This window comes from Mixophyes fleayi, chromosome 6 (genome assembly GCF_038048845.1).
Source record: "Mixophyes fleayi isolate aMixFle1 chromosome 6, aMixFle1.hap1, whole genome shotgun sequence".
Lineage (NCBI taxonomy): Eukaryota > Metazoa > Chordata > Amphibia > Anura > Limnodynastidae > Mixophyes > Mixophyes fleayi.
Genome location: NC_134407.1, coordinates 91,606,566 through 91,630,541, shown reverse-complemented (window position 1 = coordinate 91,630,541; position 23,976 = coordinate 91,606,566). Strand labels below are relative to the sequence as shown.

The 23,976-nt window shown below is 37.6% G+C and overlaps 1 protein-coding gene and 1 long non-coding RNA gene across 2 annotated transcripts in view; one reads left to right on the top strand and one right to left on the bottom strand.

The window, feature by feature from the left end:
- LOC142160338 (uncharacterized) overlaps window positions 1-23,976 on the bottom strand; it is a 480,167-nt gene that overhangs the window by 369,975 nt on the left and 86,216 nt on the right. The gene's annotated exons all lie outside the window — the stretch shown is intronic.
- Window positions 1-23,976, top strand: part of LOC142161432 (microsomal triglyceride transfer protein-like) — a 71,143-nt gene that overhangs the window by 20,637 nt on the left and 26,530 nt on the right. The window contains exons 4-7 of the mRNA XM_075217035.1: window positions 942-1,049; window positions 3,420-3,536; window positions 10,836-10,975; window positions 14,630-14,783. Coding sequence (XP_075073136.1) covers window positions 942-1,049; window positions 3,420-3,536; window positions 10,836-10,975; window positions 14,630-14,783 — 519 coding nt within the window. The remainder of the gene's footprint in view (window positions 1-941; window positions 1,050-3,419; window positions 3,537-10,835; window positions 10,976-14,629; window positions 14,784-23,976) is intronic.

The following is a 23,976-nucleotide window of genomic DNA, read 5'->3' as shown; positions in this document are numbered from 1 at the left end:
CTTCACCATATTTTTGACAAAGAGATGAGTGCATGTGTAGAATTCTACAGTCCTGAGAGCTGATTTTCACCAGTGAAGGGTTCTGGTGGTTCCATAATATTATATGTTGTATTGCTTTAACTCGGGCAAGGAAACCCAATCCACGAGGCTCCCTAGGAGCAGTTCTTTGGCTGACATTGCTTCCAGTTTGGAGCTCTGTAGTGATTGTTGCAAACAAGGACAGATGATATTTATGTCCTATATGCTTCAGCACTTGGCGACCACATTCTGTGAGCTTGTGTGGCCTATCATTTCCCAGCTGAGCAGTTGTTGCTCCTAGATGTTTCCACTTTACAATAGCAGCACTTACAGTTTGCTAGGGAGGCTGTAGCTGGGCAGAAATTTGATGAACTCACTTTTTGGAAAGGGGCATCCTATGACAGTGCCACATTGAAAGTCACTGAGCTGTACAGTCCAACCCATTGTACTCTAATGTTTGATTATGGAGATTGCATGGCTAAATGCTTTATTTTATGCATCTGTTAGCAATGAGTGTGACTGAAACATACTAATTATAAGTGGTGTTAACATACTTTTGGTGATGCAGTGTATTTTAAATAATGTGGTATTATAGTCATTCATGTATGATATCCAACTACTGTACTATTATTACTCCCTTTTGAGGGATCAACAAACAGCATACAGTACAATAAAAAAGCTTAACAAACATACTTAAGATAATTAAACTCTATATGGCTAATACAATTTTAAATCTAATTTTCATAGAAAAGAATAAGCCTTCATATATTAGGCAAGGTGTATTCTCATATTGGTTGATTACTCTTTTTCCAATCTACCCAACGGCATATTGTTTATCTTGTCTTCAGAGTTTTCATGAATAAGTAAATCAAAGACAAGCAGTGAGTGAATTGCTAGTAATCTCAGCAGTATTTCTTTTTCAGGTAATGAGTTTGTACAGCACAGGAGAAAAGGATAGCAGAGTTTTGGATTTAAAAAGGGGGCTTGTCAGTCTCTTTCAGTTTCAACCTCTTAATGGGATTCATGTAGAGGTAGGTGGTCTAAAATGGATTAGAAGAATTTATATTGACATTTGGTTCTTGGTAATTAAAAACAAGTTATTGGTATCATGCCATTACCCGTGAGCCACATTGTTGAACTCCCTTTACTTACTGCTGTAGTTACATTATCACTATAATATAAAGTGATACAATATATATCAATGCTTCCTGTGTTATTTCTGCAAAGGGGTAATACATATTTGTTAGACTAGGTTACTGTTTGTTCTGTAAATCAATATATGGAGAAATCATTGGCATACAGTAAAGATAATAAGTGTCAATCCTGTGCTGACCACTCCCCCATGCAGGGAACAAGCGCACAGCACAGGAATTCTGTACTGCAGTATTCAAGGAATATCTGCAACACTATGCAGCTAAAGCTCTATACATACTTTGTAACTCTGCATTCCACAAGACAAAAATCAAGGTGATGTCCCTTAACTGAAAGGGTATTATCGCTTCACTATTACTAACAATGTCACAAATAAAGGTGGACTTCAACAGGGATGTAGCATGCAGACCAGTATTTCATATATACAGCACAAATAAAATATTCTCTTTATCATGAATAACATGTACACCTAGATAATCTCCTACAAAGTATATTGATAGTTTCATGATGTCAAGAGCTATAAAGAAATTTTAACCACAATACTTTTATATCATATTAAATACGTCTTTGCAGATTAGTCTTTTAAAGCCAAATTTAATTGAGCTAGATATGAATTTATAATAGTGGCAAGATGTCAGCTGGCAGTATAGCTCTGACATCCTGACTCCAAGGACATAGCTGGGCCTCTTCATCCCACCTTTGAGACTTTCAGTGACAGCCTGTTCCTGCCTTACTAACTGTGAAACCCCAGGATGTAAGTTGTCAGCCAAGAATTATGGGTTTTGGGGGAAGTGATATGAACAAGGCCTGATGATCCAATAGACTGACTAGGCTGCAGCATTGAGGTGCAAGGATTTTTGATGTGTGGGGGGGGGGGATTTGGTGCAAAATTTTGTGGGGAGAAAACTAGTGACAGGTAGAGATATAAACTGAAATGTAATTTTAAAATATAAGATGATAATTGTTCTTCCGAATAAAAAGAACACCTCACAGAAAAATGTAGTAAGGTTTTAATCTTGATGTATCCCATGGTAAAGACTGAAAACAATGAGTCATCCTTGGACGGGCACTTGAGGATAAGCAAGTAGGAGAGATAAGGCTGGTGACAGACACAGACTTGACAGCCCTTTCGACCCTCACATCTTCAGTGACAAACATTGCCTTGATCCTTTTAAAAAGCCAAGTGGTTCGGAGTTTCCAAAACATGGGAACATAAACATTGCTGAGTGGGTGAAGGAAGCTGGATTTTAAATGAAGGATGAGTTCGACTTTTACCTACCGCTTATCAGCCTGGCATGGAAGGCAAGTGGGCACTACGAGCGTATTAGCCTAGGGTGGTCTGGATATGGAGCTCACATGGGGACAGTGAGGTTTTATTTGGTAGTTTGTTCCTGTATCTACCTATTTTTTTTTATGTATTTTAGTGTTTTGTGGCATGTATAGCTCTATATGTTTAATAACAATTTTATCAGAAAAATTGACACGCTGCATGTAAGTCTGTCATTTGAAATGTTGGGAGGCATGTGTATGGGATATTTCTTGTACATGAGTTGTAAGTGGTCCAAGACACATGCTACATTACAGTGCGTTTAATCATGATATGTCTTTCTTAGTTTATATAGTGTTCCATTGTACAACTATTTATGCTGTTTTCCTGGAAGGTGAATGCAGCCAGACCTCAATAGTGCTCAATAAATCACTATGAGGACAGATCAGTTGGTACTAATTTAAATGCTGAATGCACTATGCTGGCAGCAGGTACAGTGTGGTCATAGTAATCAATATATCACTATTGTGAGGCCTATTCATACCTTCCTGTGAGATCAAGGAAGAATAACTCACCATGAGTAACTCACCAATTATTACCCTTAGGCTATGATTTCTTGATGCAACACCACAGCAATATAGCATGTCTTGCCTGATGATCTGTGAACAAAGGTCCTTAACAGGACCTGCTACATATGAGCATCTTTATCAGATGATAGTTTGACAGCCCAACAGACTTGCAGCAGGATTGTGGGACCTTTGTTCACAGAACACCAACCATGTTTCCATGCATCCGATATGATTGCATAGAAAATTGTAAATCGCTTGTGTAGCCTACTTCTCCTATTCTCCTGGTTAGTTTACAAGTTAACAAAAAGAACAATACAAATTGGTTTTCTGATACCATTTATTGAAGCCATGCTATTTATTTGTTAATAAATGTCAAATGAAAATGATCTTCTATGTGTGTATATGTGATTTAGGAAGATGTTTCAGGAAGATGTCAAGTAACCTACAACGTATCTAAGGATTTCATAAATAAGACAAAAGATCTGAAAAGCTGTATAAACTCACCATTTGGCTATGAAGCAGATCACAAGGTGAGAACTTGTTTATCGGTTCTGTAAAAGCAAAGTTATAGCTAATTGAAAAGTTAACCCGTTATATAAGAATACTGTATTGCAAGGACACATCAACATGTTTACATCCTTAGATGTTTAGAATTGTTTTGAGATATTTTTCATTGTCCTCAATTCTAACCCAAAGGGGTGACACTATTGCTATATAATTAAATCCTTCCATCCTTCTGAGCAGACACACTGTATATATATGAATATAAATGTTTTCTGCAATTTCTAGGGGGTAAATGTATTAAGCAGCGGATTCTGCAAGTCGCCAATATTCGGCAACTTTGCAGGGGAAATTTTAAACAGCAATGGCTTTCAAGGCAAAACTTGCCTTGAAAGCCATTGCCATTTTAAATTTCCTCTGCAAAGTCGACGAATATTGGTGACTTGCAGAATCCGCTGCTTAATACATTTACCCCCAGAAATATATGTAAATGCAATTGCTCAGAACCTATATTTTCTGATTGCATTTGTATATTTTACTTGTTAGTTATTAAAAGTAAACTACTAACAAAGTATTGAAAGCAAATAAATATAGGTGTATCTCTTTATGGCTAGTGTCCCGTATATTGCAAGCAGTCAACCAAAATCTGCAGCCAATTCTGTGTTACCACTGATAACCTTGAACTTCGCTTTAGTACATTCTTTCAAGAAACCTTACTCTTGGGACACTTCGGACTGTTTTCATGCCAAATGACTTCATTGAAAAAGCTGATACTGTTCACTTGCATATTAGCTGGGCTCATGGTTGAAAGACATGCACTAAAAATACTGACATATCAATTTTGAAGCCATTGCTTTTCACTTGCAATGCTGCAAGATTCTAGTAAGTACCCTAGTTAGATTCTACTTAATAGCCTAGTGATGTTATTGCTCAGATGCTAAGTGAACAATTTATGGCACCATTTTTGTCTGACTTCAAAAGAGCAGTAAAACACTACTTTTATTGGGTTGTGTACCTTATCACGATGTTGAAAACAATGACATTGAATAACCCGACATGATGAGACCAAAGGTTTCATTGTAGGCTGCCGGGATCTTCATTCATCAGAACTGTTTGACGTCTCCGTTTCAAGCTGTCAGTATTGCCATGCTTTCATGAATGACACCTTCGGTCTCATCATGTACGGCTATTTGATGTCATCGTTTTCAGCATCATGATGATGACTACCATCGCTTTTATTTACCTGGTGAAGAAGCAGTTTATCAAACATAAATGTAGCTCACATTGTTAAGAACAGCATTAAATAAAAATATATTGGTTAGTTTCTGCATTTTGTAGCAGCTAGACATCACCTGTAACAAAACAAATATTCAATGATTAGTAGTTAATACAAAACCACCAGTGTGGTAGAACCCTAGCAGTAGTGGTTGCTGCCTGTCAAGTTGTAAGGGAAGGAATGAGGATGTGACCACTAAAACATGGTTCTTATGTCTGCTATCCTGATAACACAGAATACATATGTGTTATATATATTATATTTTTGACTGTTGATGAGAAGTTTGAGTTATCTGTCCCCTCCTGTTAACATGCAATTGTATGTGAACAGGGCAGACAGCATGCACCATGGTCTCCGAATTTGCTGTAAATTATTTGAAGTAAATGATAGCCTGAGAATTCAGTTCATATTGCAGTGAGGATTGTGCAGCTACCTGTGCAATGGGAAATAGCTCCCTAAGTCTGCCTTGTCCGTCCCCTACAGCGCATTTATTTAGCCTCTTCCCACAAAATTCCTTTTATCGGTTGGAGCAAACTTTTGCATCACCATTTTAGCCTGCAGAACCATGCGTAAAAACAAGTAAATGACCCTTAGAGTACTACAATACCAACATTTTCATATGAAAACTTTCCATCTTTGCTAATGACACTGCTGACTGTTAATGGCCTTGCATATAATGCAAACAGTATAGAAAAAAAGTTTAGAAAAAAGTGCACGTGGCTGAACTAATATTCCTGAGAATCCTACCTTCACTAGGAACCAGTAGCATCTATTGGGCACTTTATTCCCAATATTCAGGAATTCATTGATATTGTATTGTCTTAAATATTAGGACGGTATGCCAAATGACTTTCTCCACTGAATGGAAGTGACAGTCTACACTTAAGGGTCTGCTTTGTATAAAATGTGATGGCATCAGCAGGCTTAGGTTTGATTTTGCAATAAATAAGATTTCATGTATATAAACAAATATTATATAAAGCTTACACGTTAGTTTGATATTAAAATGTAATGTATCTCATAATGAATTAATATATTAAGCACCAAGTAACTTATGTTATCCACTTGAGATAAATCTTTTTTAGTTTATTTCTTCTTGTACTTAAACTTTCTAAATAGTCCTTACTCTAGCGTAACTGTAACAAATTGCATTTGATTTATTTTTATCCTATCAAACTTAGTTGGTGGTCTCATTCCAATGTTCCTATCACTAACTCACCTTTGGAACTCGCTTTGGTCTAGTCTGAAGGGTCAGGGCAAACTGACAGGTGAAGTCCAACACTTGCGTCAGCTGTTTCGTAATATCCTCATTCTGGGCAGACATCCAAAATGCCCCTCTCTGACTTTGGCTCTAGTTTCTGATTATCTGTTTTTTTTTAGCTTTTTATGGGAACATTCTCTTTTCATTATATCTAAGAACTCGTTGGAACTTAAGCACATCAATGCTACCAGAGCTATTTTCATTCATTTAAAACAACATGGAGATCTTTGTAAAAACTGAAACACAGAGACAGTGCATGAGCACAACTAAGGAAACTGGCATGGCGTAACAATAAATAACTATTACCGCCCCGGCCTGTTGTTGTTTTTTTTTTTTATTCAAATACAATGTCTAACAACAGTTGCCAGTATGGTAGTGGCAGTAGCTACAAAGTGAACAAAGAGTGAAATTATGGAATGTGCAAGGGTGTGTTGTGGCTACGGCCAGGCTGGGAAGACATGAGAGACCAGGTAGGGGAAATTGAGACCAAGATCAGATTAATGCTTAAATATACCTGTTGAAGATTGTCTGAAAAGCTTTGGGAAGGATTCTTTTGGGAGAGTGACTGTTTAATACAAATCAATCACTCCATATAGTAGTGCATTTGTCTGTTTTATTATTTAAGTTTGCAGATTTTTTTCCCATAGTTGCCAGGTACCAGATTTTAGGAAGAAGTTGCTACAGGGAAGGGGATGCAGTCATTCACAACTAGAGATGGGCGGGTCCGGTTCCCCGAGAACCGAACCCACCCAAACTTTAGGTATCCGAGTACCGAGCTGAGTAGCTCGGTACTCTCCCGCCCGCTCCGAATCCAAATCGAGGCCAAACGTCATCGTGATGTCGTCGGATCTCGTTGCTCGGTTGTCGCGATACTTCAAGATTATAAATACCTGCCTCCACAGCAATCCATCGCCATTTGACAGAGGGAGAGAGCAGGGTGTAGTCACAGGCTGATTAGAGCAGGGACAGAGAATACAATATTGCTGTAACAAAAATTGTTAGAGAAGAGAGGAGGATAGAGGTTTATTTTATTTTTGTAATATTTGGCACTCCCTAGTGCTTTTGGGGTGTTCCCCATAATTGTGCATAAATATTTCTGGCTGTCAAAATTCATATCTGTCAGCAGTATCTACCAAATAATTTTTAGCACTCCCCAGTGCTTTTGGGGTGTCCCCCATAATTGTGCATAAATATTTCTGGCTGTCAAAAGTCATATCTGTCAGCAGTATCTTACCAAATAATTTTTACCACTACAAGTGCTTTGCGCTCAGAATGGATTCAAAGCAGTCCACATATGATCAGAATGAGCAACCAGGATCTGTCACCAGTCCTGATGTTAGTGTTCCCAGTACGTCATCTGGGCAAGGCGATATCAAACTACAGAGTGTTTCGAAATCAATCCAAAAAACAAAATAAAATAAAAAATATACTGTGTTGAAGCGAAAAAGAAGTGTTACTGAGCAAAAGTTAAGTGCCGATAAAAAAAAAATTGCCAACATGCCATTCTACACACGCAGTGGCAAAGAGAGAATGAGGTCTTCACCTTTGGCTATTAGTGGCAGAGCCCAAAAAGTTACCAAGCCTACAATTGGTGCACAACTACTGTTACGCGTCAAAGCCGAGCTGCAAGATAACAGTAAGGCATTAGAGGATAATGTTTGCTCTGATTCACAAATGACACCAATCCCTGTGGAGAGTCCATCCAACAGTGGTATGTCTAATCGTGAGCATTCTGTTAGTGTACCCATAAAGAAGGGCCCTTTCAGCAGTTCTGCTGATGTGTACCTGAACAGCCCGAGTGTAGGGGTGATACACAGATTGAGGATGCCACTTTGGAAATAGAAGAGGATGAGGGGGAGATTTATGGAGGTGACGAGGGCGCTAATGAGGATGTTGATGATTATGATGCAGACATATACCAAATTGCTTTTCTCAATTTCTATTTATATTCTACATTATATAATGGCTGAATAGTTTTCTATTTTACTCCTAGTGGAGAGGGGATCTGATGCAGACAGATACCAAACTGCCTTTGTCCATTTCCTTGTATATTCAAATTTTTAGTTCTACAGTCTATGCAGGCTGCTTTTTTTTCTATTTTACTACACGTGGATGGGGGGGGGGGGGTATGTGGCAGACAGATACCAAACTGCCTTTGTCCATTTCTTTGTATATTCGAATTTCTAGTTCTACAGTCTATGCAGGCTGCTTTTTTAATATTCAACTACAAGTGTAGGGTGTAATATACACCCAAAGACGATGGCTACATTGCCAATAATTAAAGATGGAGGCGGTAGACAACCAGGTATGACTGTATAATTTGCAGACAAGTGTTCGCATTAAGGACGGCCTACCAGGGATTAAACTGTCTTTTTCATAATTTTTTAGCTTTAGAATTACCTCACTTATCTAAAAAACTGGTGGAGCACTAAACTAGGTTATTTTAGACCAAAGAAATTGTATTTTTTTCAAAAATAGCAAAACAAAACCAAACAAAACCAAAACACGCAAGGGCGGTTTTGCAAAACCAAAACCAAAACACGAAGGTAATCCAGATCCAAACATAAAACCAAAACACGGGGGTCAGTGACCATCTCTATTCACAACCCACAAACAGATTTTTGATAAATGCCAGCAATAGGAATTTTTGCATTGTGGGATTGGAGATATAATATTATATAATAAATAATATTATATAAATATTCCCTGTAGTGCTGAATAAGTTATAACAATACTATGTTAACCAAAGTACAGAATGACTAAGATTTGGCGATGATGATACAGAATTATTACTATTGTTAGTTAATTTCCTACTAAACATTCATTTAATCAGTTACAGTTAAACAATATTAAACACTACCAGTAAAAAAAATCTATATATATATATATATATATATATATATATATATATATATATATATATATATATATATTATTGATAAATACAATGAGCCTGATTCATTAGGGAAAGTAAAGCAAAAAGAGTAACTTTGTACCTGGGCAAAACCATGTTGCATTGGAGGGAGGTGTAAATGTAAAATGTGGGGACCAATTTATAGTTTGGATAGGGCATGTCCTTGAACAATTTTAAATTTCAGTGTAAAAATAAAGCTGTCAAGTATTTGTGTGCTACATGATAAAACCTTTTTTGCCTTACTTCCTTTAATGAATCAGGCCCAATATATTTAAAATCTATGCAAATTTGTTTGCAATAATTGTATCTCCTAAAAACTTGATTCTAGAGAATTCACTGGAAACAAGTGAATAAACAAGGGGCCTTGACTGTGGTTTAGCTCTGAGTCTAGCAATGAAATTGTAAGATACTTAAACCAAAAGCCCTTTTAGATAATGTTACTTAATTTCTTTAACGTCTATAATTTTAAGATTATATGTACAGGTAGTAGACAAAAATTAAAACACCTGGGTAAACGAGAGACACTGATTATACTGAAAGCAAGGGCTAACTCACAAATGTGACCCATGTCAATTAAGAAAATAGCCTCCAGTATAATCAAGGTTATATATAAAAATGCTGGACTGCCCTGGTTGCTTAAAATTCTGTCTAGCATAGTTTCATTGCCTCTGCATAGGGATCTAGTCTCTACTTTTCTGTTTCTATTCACCAGTCCTGAATGTAAACCTATACTATTGCACGCAAGACCTGGGGGCAACTGGGTACTGATAGCACATAGCACTTTATGGGAAATAGGGACTGCTATTGATGAGTTCGTTATAGGCAGCAGACAAGATAACTAGTAATAAGCAGAGGTAGGCGGTAGGAAACTAACAGGGTCAATGATGGACAGAAAATAATATGCTATAGAGCACAAACACCTAAAACAAGCTAATGCTAGTACAGGCAATTAGTGAATGGTGTTGACAGCCTAATAAAACCACCATGGACCAATCCCAGCAGAGGATCAGTTCAACCTTAACAGCAGTAATAACCAAATAAGTCAAATACCTGAGTCAGATTTCAATGGGAAGATTCCAATGATCTTATTGTTTACGAGTTGTCCTATCCACCCCGAGGTCATCCAGGACAAGCAGAATTTGAAGATTAAATACAATAATATGTTCAGAGCCTAGCAGTATACAACTTTAAAACAATAGCATGTATAGGAAAAACATGATCGCATAATAAAGGTTTTTTTTTTTTTGTTTTAAACCACAATAACTGTAATCAATTAGAAACCATTAGGGTTTAACCATTGTGTAAACCTCCTAAAGGACAGCAGTATCTATATTTGGAATAATGCACTACCCATTATACAGAATAGGATGCCCATTATATTGCATGTAGAAACACCATCAAAACAGTGATTTTTCTTATGAAATTGTTTTTATCTTATAATTATAAAGTGTATTAAGTGCTGCATAACTTAGTAGAATAATGTATAGAAATAAAATAATTTATGGAGTGCCTTTTTTGTTTTATGTGATGTATAAACAGGTAAAGGAGGTAATCAGCCAGATGGTTTACTATATATTGCTGCTAATGGAGCAATTAATTTATTTATCGTAGTCAGTGGTGACTTGGAAAGTGTGACAGACTCTCTCACAAATATGGCAACGGGTAACATCTAAATCATTTTGTGGAAAAAATGTGTTGCTCTGACCTATTACAGTAAGTTCAAAATGTTTTGCGTAGGATACGGTTTATTCTAAATTTGAGCATTTTTACTAAATAATATAACGATGCTTGTGATAATTACTGCTACTTATATTATCTCTAAGCATTTTCTTTATTAAACACTGAAACACTATTTAAAATAGATTTTTCTCTTAAAGGTTTTGGGTGTTTCTTGGAACTCCACCAGCAAAGGATATTTGTCGCTTAAAGGCACAACATTTGAGAAAGCTGTTTTACAAGAAAATCATAACTTTTCTGCAAGTCTGAGATCTCTTCTTGGGGTTCAAATCACATCCAGGTACTGCACAAATCAATGCCTATTAAATGCAACCTGGTAGAAAATAATTAAAAGTGGTTAGCGCATCTGCGGTCCAAAATTAAGTAGTCGGTGATATGTTCAATATTTATGTAAAGTGATGGTAACTGAAATATTGTTTTTGATAATGGAATGTAAAGACAGTATGAGTACAGTAACAATGTGCACAGCGAAGTGTAGCTAAATACTATTGCTATAAAACTAGTGTACTATTGCATGAAACGAATCTGCGTACAGTCTTGTAAACACATTACATTTTATACAAATTGGAAGCAATGAAATCAATAAGACTGTCCCCACTTTACATTCATGAGAAAAAATGATTCACTTATTTTCATATAATATAATGATATTTGCACTAATTTATATAAGATACTTATCAAGGCTGCACAAGAACCTCTCAATCTAATTTTACACGGAACATATTTGAAATAACAATCTTCTGGCACAGGAGCATCAATACTGTGATTTTGGGATGCCTGCTTCTTCCACTATTTAACTCTCAGTCTGAGCCTTACCACTTGCATTCTCTACATCATAACATTACCCCTGTTGCATGTTCAAGTATACAGTTACACAAGTGGACCTCTATCTGGAACAAGTTCAGCTCAAATAAGATGCTTAGAATATTTTGTTAGTAACTGAGGCAATTGTAGCCCCACCCGCCAATGGGTACACACGGCTGTGCAGGACCTAAAGACTGGAAACAGAAAACTGTCTAACCTTAGTCAAATGCACAGATGATGTATCAGTTTCTCATGATTTTTTATTTTTTTGAAAATGTGTTTGAGTTCTTTTAGGGATACAAAAATAAAAGGAAAAAAGGTACAGAGTCCAATCGGGACCATTGGTAATCTGATAATAAAAATATTTGTATTTAAACATCATTTAGGCATTATTCACAAACGAACATATATATAAATCTTAATATAGTAAAGAGGAGATATGAGTTACATTGGGTGAGGGTCCTAAGAGGTGAGGAGTAGATGTAGGTAATTGAATAAAATAAGAGAGGAGGGAGGAGGACAAGGGACTATTAGTAGAGGGTAGTAGGGGGATGGAAACTGGAAAGTGTATGAATGAGTTAGGAGTATGAGTTATTCTATAGGTCTGTTGTGAAATAAGAGGTCCAGGCATTCCAGGTGGCGGAAAACTGGAGGGGACGTTTATGAATAATACTAGGGATATGTTCCTTTTTATATGTGTGCCAGATTTTCGCAATTAAGTGTTTTAATATTTGGTGGGTCTGTCTTCTTTTAATTAAGGGCGATTAAGCAAGAATGTATCTAATCAACTTTTGTGTGTGTTTCGGAGTATCAGGGACTGTGCGTGGGAGAAGGTAATAGAAATTATTTAGATGATGTACCTCTTTCCAAAAATGTACTATTTTGGAGCAAGTCCACCATATGTGGACCAGGGTGCCTTCCCCTCCACATCCTCTCCAGCATGAGGTAGAAGCATTAGGGTAGATGGCTCCAAGTCTTGTGGGTACTAAGTACCATCTGAATAGAAGTTTGTACGAGTTTTCTTTTAGTTGTGTACAAATGGAGATTTTAGCAATAGCTTCATGGACTCTGGTCCAATCTTCCAGACCAAGAACCTCACCCATGTCTTCCTCCCATCTAAACTCATGCCTTTCTTTAGTAGGTTGATTATGCCTAATAAAGAGTAAATAGAACATTGAAATTAAGCCTCTGGAGGAAGATCTAACAAGACAAAAGGATTTGAACACTGAAGGGGGATGATGGTTTTTGCATTTTATTTTGTTGTAATAAAAATGGCAATTTGTAGATATTGGTAAAAAGCTGATGTTGGTATCCCAAACCAATTTCTGAGAGTAGGGAACTCTGGCAAAAAGGGTAGAAGGAACTATGTCATGAAAGAAATTAATGTCTAGTCCAGGAGCAAATTCTGGGTTGTTTTAAAGAGGGTCATGCACAAAGGGTCAGATATTAGGTTGAAAGTTCGAGTGCAAAGGTTCCAGAAATGTAGTGTTGGAGGGAATAAGGAAGATGGGGGTCGATGTTTAGTGTGGATCCAGAATAAAGAGTAGGGGGGAGTGTATGTGGAGTAGATGACTCTCTATATCTACCCACAACTTGGTATGTGAGAGAGTTAGTTAATATCGCCTGTGTGAGGTTAGTGGCTAGATAATATTTATGGAGACAGGGAAGACCAGGGCCTCCATCTCTTGAATGTCTGTATAGAACTTTTAGGCGGACTCTAGGTCTCTTGGATGACCAAACAAATTTATTAATATTGCTTTGTAGATCTTTGAGAACCATTGAGGGAAGTCTAATTGGGAGGGTTTGGAAAAGGTAGAGGAGTCTGGGTAGCAGGTTCATTTTTCTGCTGCTATTCTACCAATCCAATAAATACATTTTGGAAGCCCATGATAATAAATATTTTTGGAGGGCATCTATCAATGGGGGAAAGTTTGCTTGGTAAAGTCGGTCATAGTGTTTAGTAAGATAAATTCCAAGGTATTTTAATTTTTGGGGTGGTCGATGAAATTGATGGTTGACCTTTAGGTTTTGTAGAAGGTGCGGAGGGATGTCGAGAGGAAGAGCCTCTGTTTTTTCAATTTTTAATTTTAAAATGTGAAAGTCTACCATATTCAGTAATCACTTCCAAGGCTAACGGAATTGTGTTTTGGGGTTGGTCAGTATAAGTAGGATGTCATCAGCATAAAGTGCCAATTTATAGTCATTGGATCCCACCTTGATACCTGTTATATTTGGGTGGTTGCGAAGGGTGGTGGATATTGGTTCCATTATAAGTGCAAATAGGAGAGGGGACCCCTGTCTGGGGTCATTCTTTATATGAAAAGAGAGTGATATGCAACCATTTGTGGGGTTATTCTAAAGGGCTGAGATATCCTTTCGGAGATGGGCTCCACCTGCCCCTTCCTTATAGGTAAGACGCATGAAGGACCAGACTACACGCACCAGAGCGGAGGCCGAAGTTCTGTTAACTGCATGGATTAGAACTATTACCTTGCGGGTATTATCTCCTGCTTGGCGGTTTGGTATGAACCCAACTTGGTCTGTGTGTACCAAGATTGGTATGACCAATGCTACATTAAGGAGTGAGATGGCTGGGTAATTGGAGCATAGGAGTGGTTCTTATCCCTCTTTGGGTAGGACCACTACTTCCGCTCTGGTGGTGGCCCAATCAAACTTTTTGCCTGAAAGGATAGAGTTAAAAAGATCTAGGAGGAGGGGTGTGATAGTAGAGAGAAACTTTTTTATAATAAACATTTTTCGTGATTTTTTTATTCCAAGTATATGAAAAACCCCCAACACAAATGATAATAAGAAAAAATCATAAGTGTTTTGTTTAATGTTACATGCCCCACCTGCCTCTTTTTTAGTGAAACCAAAAATGTAATAAATGGGAAAATAAAAATGTATTTATTTTAGCTTTAACAGGTCTGTACTGTGCTTGTAAGGTTTGTGTGATATTTCTTGCTCTATTTAGTAATTGAAGATTATGACATACCGAAATGATAGATGCTGTATTTTATTATACTATTATTTCTGTTTTTCTTTTGGTCAAAATGCCAAGTTTAAAATGTGCTGGTACCCCTATATTCTAAGTTTTGCATATAGATGAAATCTTTCTTTGTTTCACTAGACAACAATTGGAGCTTATATCATCTAAACCTGGCCCTCCAGAGATTAACGGAGAGAGTGTTGATAAGATACTAGGAGAGCTGCAAGAGAAATACCAGAAGGAGGAAATTCTGAGCCATCCTCGGACACCATCTGTGGGAAACCATGATCTCCTGGTAAGCTAATAGTTTTGCTTTTTTCTGAGCTTTTTCCTCAGGCATCCTGCTAATTTGCCTTAGTTGACTATGCATGTAGCTTTTTGCCAAGCACAAATAATATTTGGAACCTTTGCTATTGATGTGCAATTTGCAAGACAATCTGCAAGACCTTTGTATGTATTTTTCCAGTGAAATGATGTGAGTTGTATATAAGAGTGGGTCTGGTGTGTCTATAATTGTACCATCAGAAGAAACAAAAGAATTCAATGGATCCACAGTGGATGCATATATGCGTATTTCTGCAGGTCTGCATGAGCCACATATGCGTGAACATACCTTTAGTGTACTCGACCTGCGTTTGCATGCCCCTTTCATTCCCCGTCCAGCCTCTCCAGGTGCAGGAAGTTGTAAGTGCCAGAAGTCTGCATAGGAGCATAAGCATGCGCCCTCTTTCTGGGCAGTTTCACGCAAGATACGCTACACAAACTGGTATACGTCCCATCTTGCTTTGGCTCCATAGTACAAAGATCTTAAGGGATCTTTAGAGGAACGCGGGCCTCTCACTCTTACCATTACTTAAGGTTATAGCTGCACATTATTACCGTTACTACAGTAATTTTAATGCAGATTTTTCCTTGCGGTTCACAGAGCTGCGAGCAAAAATCAGCAATGAAATTACCATAGTAACGGTAATAATGCGCAGCTATTACCATAGTAACGGTAATAATGCGCAGCTATTACCATAGTAACGGTAATAGTAGTCGTCCGGCCTTGTTCTAAAGAACAACGCGGGCAATTGGATCCACCCCTAACAGTAAGTCAGAGTAAGAAAGAGTTGAAAAGCAGATAATCTCGGCTCATATTTCTTTATATATATTAAAGTTTTAGAGTCACTTTAGGATAACACCTTCAACAAGCTCATGGACACTAACTGTTTTTTACTGTGAAATCTCTCTGCACAAATTCATTCTACTCTAGTCTGTACATAAAATTGCATCTTAAAATGATCTATAAAAAATGGAGACTAAATTTCCCAAGATACACTTTGTACATGAAAAATATTCACAAAGAAATTGTGGATGCCAAATATGATATAGTCCTAAGTGACTTTGCATTAGGTTTTCCGCTACACATGGAGAAAGACTGAGTTTACAATTGCTTATTGTTAAAGGTGTAACAACCCTTCATATAGTGGTGCATTTGTTTTGTTATAATTTCTATTATAGTTGGCTGCGTTAAGGTTTGTGTTGTGAGTGTTATAATATACCTGCAAAGTTATTCCCCCCCCCCCTTCCCCCACATGCTTTGGGAAATATGATGAACCGTGTGGAATATGACATCAGCTGAGTTTTCTGAGCCACTGCCATCCCAAACCCTAGGTCTGCATACTCCACCTGTCCTGCTTTAGAATAAGATGCAGGGACAGTGAAGCTGATATTGCTGCTCTCAAGCACATATGGGTGATATGGAGGGGAATGTTGGCTATATAGTGGCATATGTGGGTATATGTCAGTATTTTGATTGTGGGCACGTGACTTTCTAATGAAGTCTTGTGAAGGCAAATATTGGCTTTATGTTGGCATACATGTAGGCATATGATGGTACTATTGGGTCTGATGTACCTGGTATCTCTTTTACTGTATGGTGCACATTAAATATATTATACATCTTCAACACAATAAATAGTAAAACTGCACTTGCCTCAATCTTTTGTCAGTTTCACTTTGCAGTTTGCAGTGCACTGTATATATAATTTTTTGCACTAATGACATCTTCATTTTAATGGTTTAGCAATAATATAATTAACTCCTCTAGTAGTCCATGGTAGTACATGATACTAAAGTAAAATCTTGGGCAAGCTCCATACTCCATGCAACTTCAGCCCTTTGACTCGGCTGCATTCTCACTGTAAATAAAAAAAAAAAAAATGAAAAAAAAAATGGCAGGTCTGTTAATGTTTGAGCTGCAGGTCCGTTTAGCTCTGTGTATGTTCTGGTGCACTGACTGACAGCAGGTTCATTCTATAACTACCTTTTTTGTAGTCATGTATATGTGGATGCGCAAAAAACAAACAAACTGACAACAATAGGTATTCATATTCAAGTAAAACACTCACAAAAACGGTTGATTTTTTTTTATATAGATTTGCTGAATGTTTCCATGAGAGTTTTGGCAATATTTGTATTCTTCTTTTTGAGATAAATCAGCAATGTGCACCACAATGCACTACATGCCAACATATTCACATGTAATTGCACAAGGGGAAACTGTCTGATTAACTTTTTATTTGTTTTACTTTTCATCAGTTTATCTTATGCAGGCGAAGTGTTTGAAACTGGATAAAGAACTGTAGTGTGTGTGAATGAGCCATTATAAAAATGTAGCCTGTAATTACTATAGTACTAAAAGTACAGTGCCAGATGGTAATGTTTGTTTATGTGATATGGTAACTCAAGTACTAAGAGATAAAGCTGATGACTGCTCTTTTATTATACACTTTCATATCCTACATGGAATTATTCAACCATATACAACTCATTAAATGCTTGCTTAAAGAAAAATGAGTAAAATCTGTGGATTTGAAGCTTTGCTAAAATAGAAATGGCAGTACACACACTTATTTACTATTTTTCCATTGTAATTTTCGGTATTTATTTGACATCGCCTTATCTTAGTGGTGCTATAGCTGTTGTCAGAATTTGCATTATCCTCTATAATCTCTAGAGCAACACATACTTGTTAAAACATAAAAAACCAGTTAAGCACAATAGACATAATTTTACATGTGGAACAACAAAAAGGCATAAGTGGCACAGTGGTTAGCATTACTACTGTACAATACAAAGGCCAAGGTTTTGATTTTTACCAGGGCCCTATTTGTGTAGAGTTTGTATGTTCTCCCGGTTTTGTATGAGTTTCCTCTGGATTAATAGCATACCTGACAAATCTCCCGGAATGTCCGGGAGACTCCCGGATCCCGGGTGGGTCTCCCGGGAGAGTATGGCAGCCTCATGCAAATTATATCCAAAATGCCGCAATTGCCTGAGAATTGCGGCATTTGGCCCCACCCCCACGCTGTAAAATGATGCACTTGCATCATTACGTCACGTCCCCCGCACGCCCGTCTCCCCCCTGGCAGCTCCTGGGCGAGGACTGCAATAAGTTGGCAAGTATGGTTAATAGGCTTCTGAGGAAATTGACCCTAGTTGTTTGTGAGTAGACAGTTTAAACTGTAAGCTTCACTGGGGCAAGGCCTAATATGAATGATTAAACAGTCTCTGTAAAACACTGCCTAATATGTTGGCACTATATAAACAAAACATAATAATAAAGAAAACAATGGAGATATCTAGAACACTGCCAGGATTTGTGAATGTCCAGAACCCTGACTCTGGCCTGTCTGACAATTCTCATGTTATGACTCATTCCATCGTTACTGTATCTGTCTTGTCCTTAAGTTATAAGCCATCTCTCTATAATCTCGCAACATAACCATTGTGTCCATCTATAGTTTCTGGGATTCCATTCTCCCTAGGTTACTTTGTCAGCGATCCTCTGCTGATCATTAAAGTTACCCTGTAGATGCTAAACTGAATGCATCTCCTTGAGCATTTCAATTAGCATTGTCATAATATTAAACTAAGCACTATATTAATTTAATTTCTTCACCATGTTCAGCGCTGGAACGCTGGATAAGGGACTATTAACAGTGTTAATAGATGGGTGAATTACTCAGCAACCGTGTGTCTTCTGTAGTTATGTCAGTAAAAAATCCATAAAATATGAAATAATAAGATCCTGAGTTCTTTAGAAACCTTTCAGTTCACCTAATCATATGCATAGTGTATTGACAGGCATTAAGTCAGTCCCATGATAGGGACAGTGTAAGTCATTGACAATCTGACATCATCAAATCTACATCAGATAACTACTTACTTTGTAGCAACCTAAATGTAAAGACTTCTGTATCTTTATTTTTTTATTAAGTGTTGAACAGAAACTGATTGTATTAATGATGGTTTGATGTTAACTCAATTTTGCAATGACTTGCAATACATGTTTATTTTGGCGCACGTCAGCCATGTCCCTGAACATAATACTGTACTTCACATTGAGTGTTCCCTCAGCTTTTTTATTCCAAATCTGATCTGGGATTGAGCTAAGCCTCACCTATTCCAGCAACATAAAATATTTTGTTTTGTACAGTTAATGGTGTACAGTTTTCCCACAGCTCAGTGTATATATATATATCTCATTTTGTTTATTAGTATTGGATTGCAAGTAATGTCTTTGAACAGATGTGAATGAAGTAAAAATAGACATATATATATATATTTCCTCCACAGACTACATAGCCCTAACAAATGGTTTCATCCTTAATTAGCTGAGTAAAAACAGGAATAAATGTTGACACCCCCGGAGACTATATAATGTGACTCCTCCCACCTTTGGTGTCCTTTTCCTGTCTTTTAACATTTGTTTTCTTTTTTCTCTCTATTTGAGCTTACTTATTTTCCTGGGCAGACCAGGAGGGTCCCAGTGTTGCTCCCTACGCATATTCCCACTGGAACTGGGTTGACTTCCTGGCTCACTCTTTACTATCATTAGGTAGTAAATGCTTGGGAAAGCTACTGCTCTGTCTAAGACAGAGGACAGTCAAAAAACGTGCGCAGCTGCCGCATCGACAAGTGTTGTGACCCAGGCACCTGACGTAATTTCTGGGTAATCACTGGCACACAGAGGTGGAGTTTGAGTAATGCATCGCTAAGCCCTGGTACACAGCTTGCAACATAGATTCAGAACTCGGCCTGGAAAAGTCAAAAGACATCTAATTCTAAGCAAGCACCTAGAATGGGGAATTCTCTTCATAGAAGTAGTAGTTGGTTTCTTATTCACTTTTCTCTCTCAGTACCTTATTCAGAGTTTGTAGAAGGGAAGAAAACTAGCAAGACCAATAATCACATTTGTAGAGCATGTGATAAGGACCTACATAGTGTTTCCACAGAAGCATTATATGTGGACTGTATTCCTCATAGAGAAAATGCAGTACAACCACTTGTACCAAAGTTGATGCTGCATTATACTGTCTTTCTGCAAAAGCGGTTATCCCATTAGAAGATGGAGGTTTATTAACAGACCCAATGTATAGCAAAAATGGAGAACTGTTATAAAAGGCTTCATAGCTCTTCAGGGATGATGATTAAATCTGTAGTAGCCATGGTCTCAGACTTCTGGACACTCATATGCTGTGTGGATAATCTGTTTTAAGATATTTAAGATAAAGTAAGTAAACAACACTTGTTGGAACTGACTTAATCTGTGAGGCATCACTGGATACAATCACTCTTTTTGCCATAAGTGTAACTCCAACAGTGGTGGCCAGGAGAACATTTGGCTGTGTCCCTGGGCGGCAGATCAGCAGACAGAAAATGGTTCAACTACACTTCCTTCCTCAAGGTTGTTTTCTGTTTGGTGACAACTTGGATATGGTTCAGAAAGTCACAGAAGGTAAATTACATCATTTGCTATTGGACTATAGAAAACCATTTTCTGCTGCTTCTTCTTAAAGATAACATTCATCCTGCTATTCAGTGTGTGGCAAATACACCCAGGCACCTTTAGAGGAAGGGAAGGAAGAAGAAGACAGAAAAATTCATAACCTCCAGCAGGTTCGATGGATGTCAGTATTGCAAGGTATGTGGAGGCCTGGATGCTTCCTATACAGGATTTCCTGGTTTGGGACATTATAAACAGGGGCAAAAGATATAGATGTCGGGTTTTACCCAGGAAATGTTTATTGTGAAATTCGTCATTCCATGTGAAAATGATGGTAATTTCTCTACTACCTACTTCTCGGAGAGGCACTGGCTTCTACTCCAGACATTTTTTGGTAGAAGAGCAGTCAGGAGAATATCGAGCATTTTTCGAACTATGGACAACTAAGACACAGATGACAGAACTTTCTTTTCAAAGATGTAAATTAGCAATAAAATCCATTGTTTCTTATGAATTGAACCAGTAACAAAAGTCCTCAGGAGACTTATTGCAGACCTTATTTTGAGCACAGAGTGAAGTGACCAAAATTAATTTTGTGACATCCTTCTAGAGGCCTAACCTCTAGTAATCGTTAATAAAGAAATGGTTGCACAAATAAGAATACAAGAAGGGTTATTTATTATCTGAATGCGTTTATCCAAGGATTTGCAATCAGTGCAATCAAGCAAATGAGGGAAAGTTTCAGCTTTCACAAGTCCTGTAATGTAAAGACTGATAATTGAATTTTAGAGACTTCCATGACCTAAGCAAACTATCATGATACCTCCATATGTGGACTCACTATGACACTAGCGATTGGCCCTGGCTAAAACTGGGGTGTGGATTCTAATGGTAACCTGGTCTACACCACAGAGTGAAGAACTTCACTATGGTAAACATACAGAATGCAGCCAGAGGCTAGTCTCTCTGGAAGGACAACTTAAGATAAAACACTGTTGTTCTGGCACTGGTCAAAAGGCAGAATGACTTCAATAGAAGGCCTACTGACATCACAGGCATGCACCTTTATGGGCACAATATCAGGAGCGAACAGATTTTGGACGAAGTAGGGGGGCGCGTTGCAGGTGCGTAGACAAGTAAGTGGCACTATTTATCTATACACCTCTTTGTTATATCTGCTTTCTCTTTCTTGAAGTTTAAGTAAAATACATTTTTGAACAGCCTTGGGAAGCAATAAACAGCATTGTTTATGCAAAGTCGTTAATAATCAACATTTAAATCTCAATAGTTTAACATTACACATTTTTATTTGCAGAGAAAATCATTGCAAATTCAAAAATAATTAGATATAAAAAGTTCATGAAGATTTTATAACTGGCAAAATTAAAATATTTTACTAATTCTGTTCACAGGGAACATAAATAGAGAGAGCTGTAAGTAGCAATCTTGTAACTTAAAAAACTTTGTTACTAAGTGTACATTATCCAACCATAGGGATCTTACTACTACTTCTTTTTAGCATATTAATTTATTATAATGACTTGGAGGGACACTGCAAATGTTCCATTGTCAGGTGGTTGACCTCAGTATACCACAAGAAGGTCATCCGTTCCGCATTGCACATTCTGGGTGTTTGAAGGCTAGGCATTTTGTCAGCTACTTTCAAGGCTGGAGAAGCATTAAATCCAATAAGAAAGACACTATTAGGAATTACACCAATTGTTGAACCACATCCATTGCTTGACTTTTACAGTCTGTAAACTGGGACTTGAGTATAAAATAGTGAGATTCAGCATGTTTTGTGGTCACTAACCTGACTCTCCATTTTGGTTGCATTGCCTCAGACACTAGTCTCTTGCTCACTATGGCTCCTGAGTGTACCCATTTGGATGCGGCGCTCTATAGATTCAATGTAAGCTGCTGCCTAGTAAGACTATGCTAGGGGCCACAAACCATAGGTATCCCATGGTAAAGTCCATCCCTTCTTTGAAAAACCAGGTGCCCATTAGATGATATGCTATTCAGCTTTAAAGGACCTCTCTAAGCATGTGAAAATATAAGGGAATAAACAACTGTATGGATGTGCTTAAAGTCTTATTGATCGCTCCTTCTGTGTTCAAGTGGTCATTTTGTTACTGTACTGCTTACGTCTGTGCAATTTGCTCCAAACCTACATATTATGCCATCCTATTGCTATAATGGATATCCATAGGCCTGTAGGGGCTTTCTCAACCAATGCTCCATTCAGATATGTAATATTTACATACATCTCCCATATAAGTCCAGATTGTTAAGAAATGCAATTCATTTGCATCTGCATGTGCTGTGTCTATTTGGTTGAGTGGTCATTGTGGCACCTAATCGGGTTATAGCATAGATATATGCTCATATCTTCTGCACACAAAAGGTCTCAATACTTTTATGTTTTATGTGCCCTCTCTGCAACTTGCATATGTGTGAAGCAGCCAACAGCCACAGAGCAGGTACCATACATGATACCCTTGCCAAAATCAACCTCACATTTGCTCTGTTTTGTCTTCTGCCTTACATAACTTCTGTTGAATTTCTCTCTATAGGTATTTCCTATCATACAGCCCTGATCATCGCACTTAATTTTGCCAATATATCCCCACCACATAGGGAATTTAAACGTTTAAATGCCCTTTGGCTCAACCTCCCTGAAATGGGTAGGGAGCTACATACAGATTTTAAATGATTTTGATCTACAGTCTATATTAATAGAGCCCATGGCTTCTGACAAAATTTACTCTAGTGTGTGTTTTTGTGTGATAAGAAATTTAGACTGTAAGCTTCAAAGAGGCAGGGATGCGAATGACTAATTTTTCTCTGTAAAGCCTTGCATTATATGATGCTGCTGTATAGACAAACAATAAATAAATAACCCTCATGCAATATGGGATGTGGCAAAAGCAATGGTTAGGGGATAATTTATCTACCACATCACCAGTTATAAAAAAGAGAAATATGACCGGGGGACAGGATTATGATACTTTCCTTGACATTATATGACATCAGATAATGGGAATGTGTTATCAGCATTTACTTAAATACACAGAAATAATTGTGTTGATGCCAAATGTGTGTTTTGTGTAATGCAATTACCAGTCTTGTTAGGAAAGCATTAATTTGTCAATTAAGGGGCCCTAGAGCTAAATAAGAAGGAAGGAAATATGACTTGGGTAGGAGGTGATCTAGGAAGGGTTTAAGCTTAGAACAAAACCAGAGGAAAATACAAGCCCATGCTCGGTATATCCCATATTATATGTCATACCAGGTGCATGGCAATAAGCCCGCGCTTGGAATATCCCATGTATAAAACCTAAAGATAATTGTCAGCACTTATCCTTAACACTGCATATCTGTGTGTATCCAGCAAAATGAAAACATGATCTTGATATTTTGATCAAAATATTTAAACCTGCATCCCAGCTTCAAGGGTACCTCATTACATGCAGGTCCTACACTGACCTATATGCTTTAAACACCATTAAAATGCAGTTAAAAAAGCTTAGAAACCAACTTTGGCTGGGATCTAGGTGGTGGATTTAAGTAGGGAAAAGTTATGCAATCCTTATTGGTTTTCAGTTAGCGGGAGAACTTTCCCCTTATGAGCAAGAACTTCTCTTACTCACATCAGTGGATATTCTGAAATAATGACTCTAATAACTGGTTGTTTCCTTTGAGTATGTGAAGC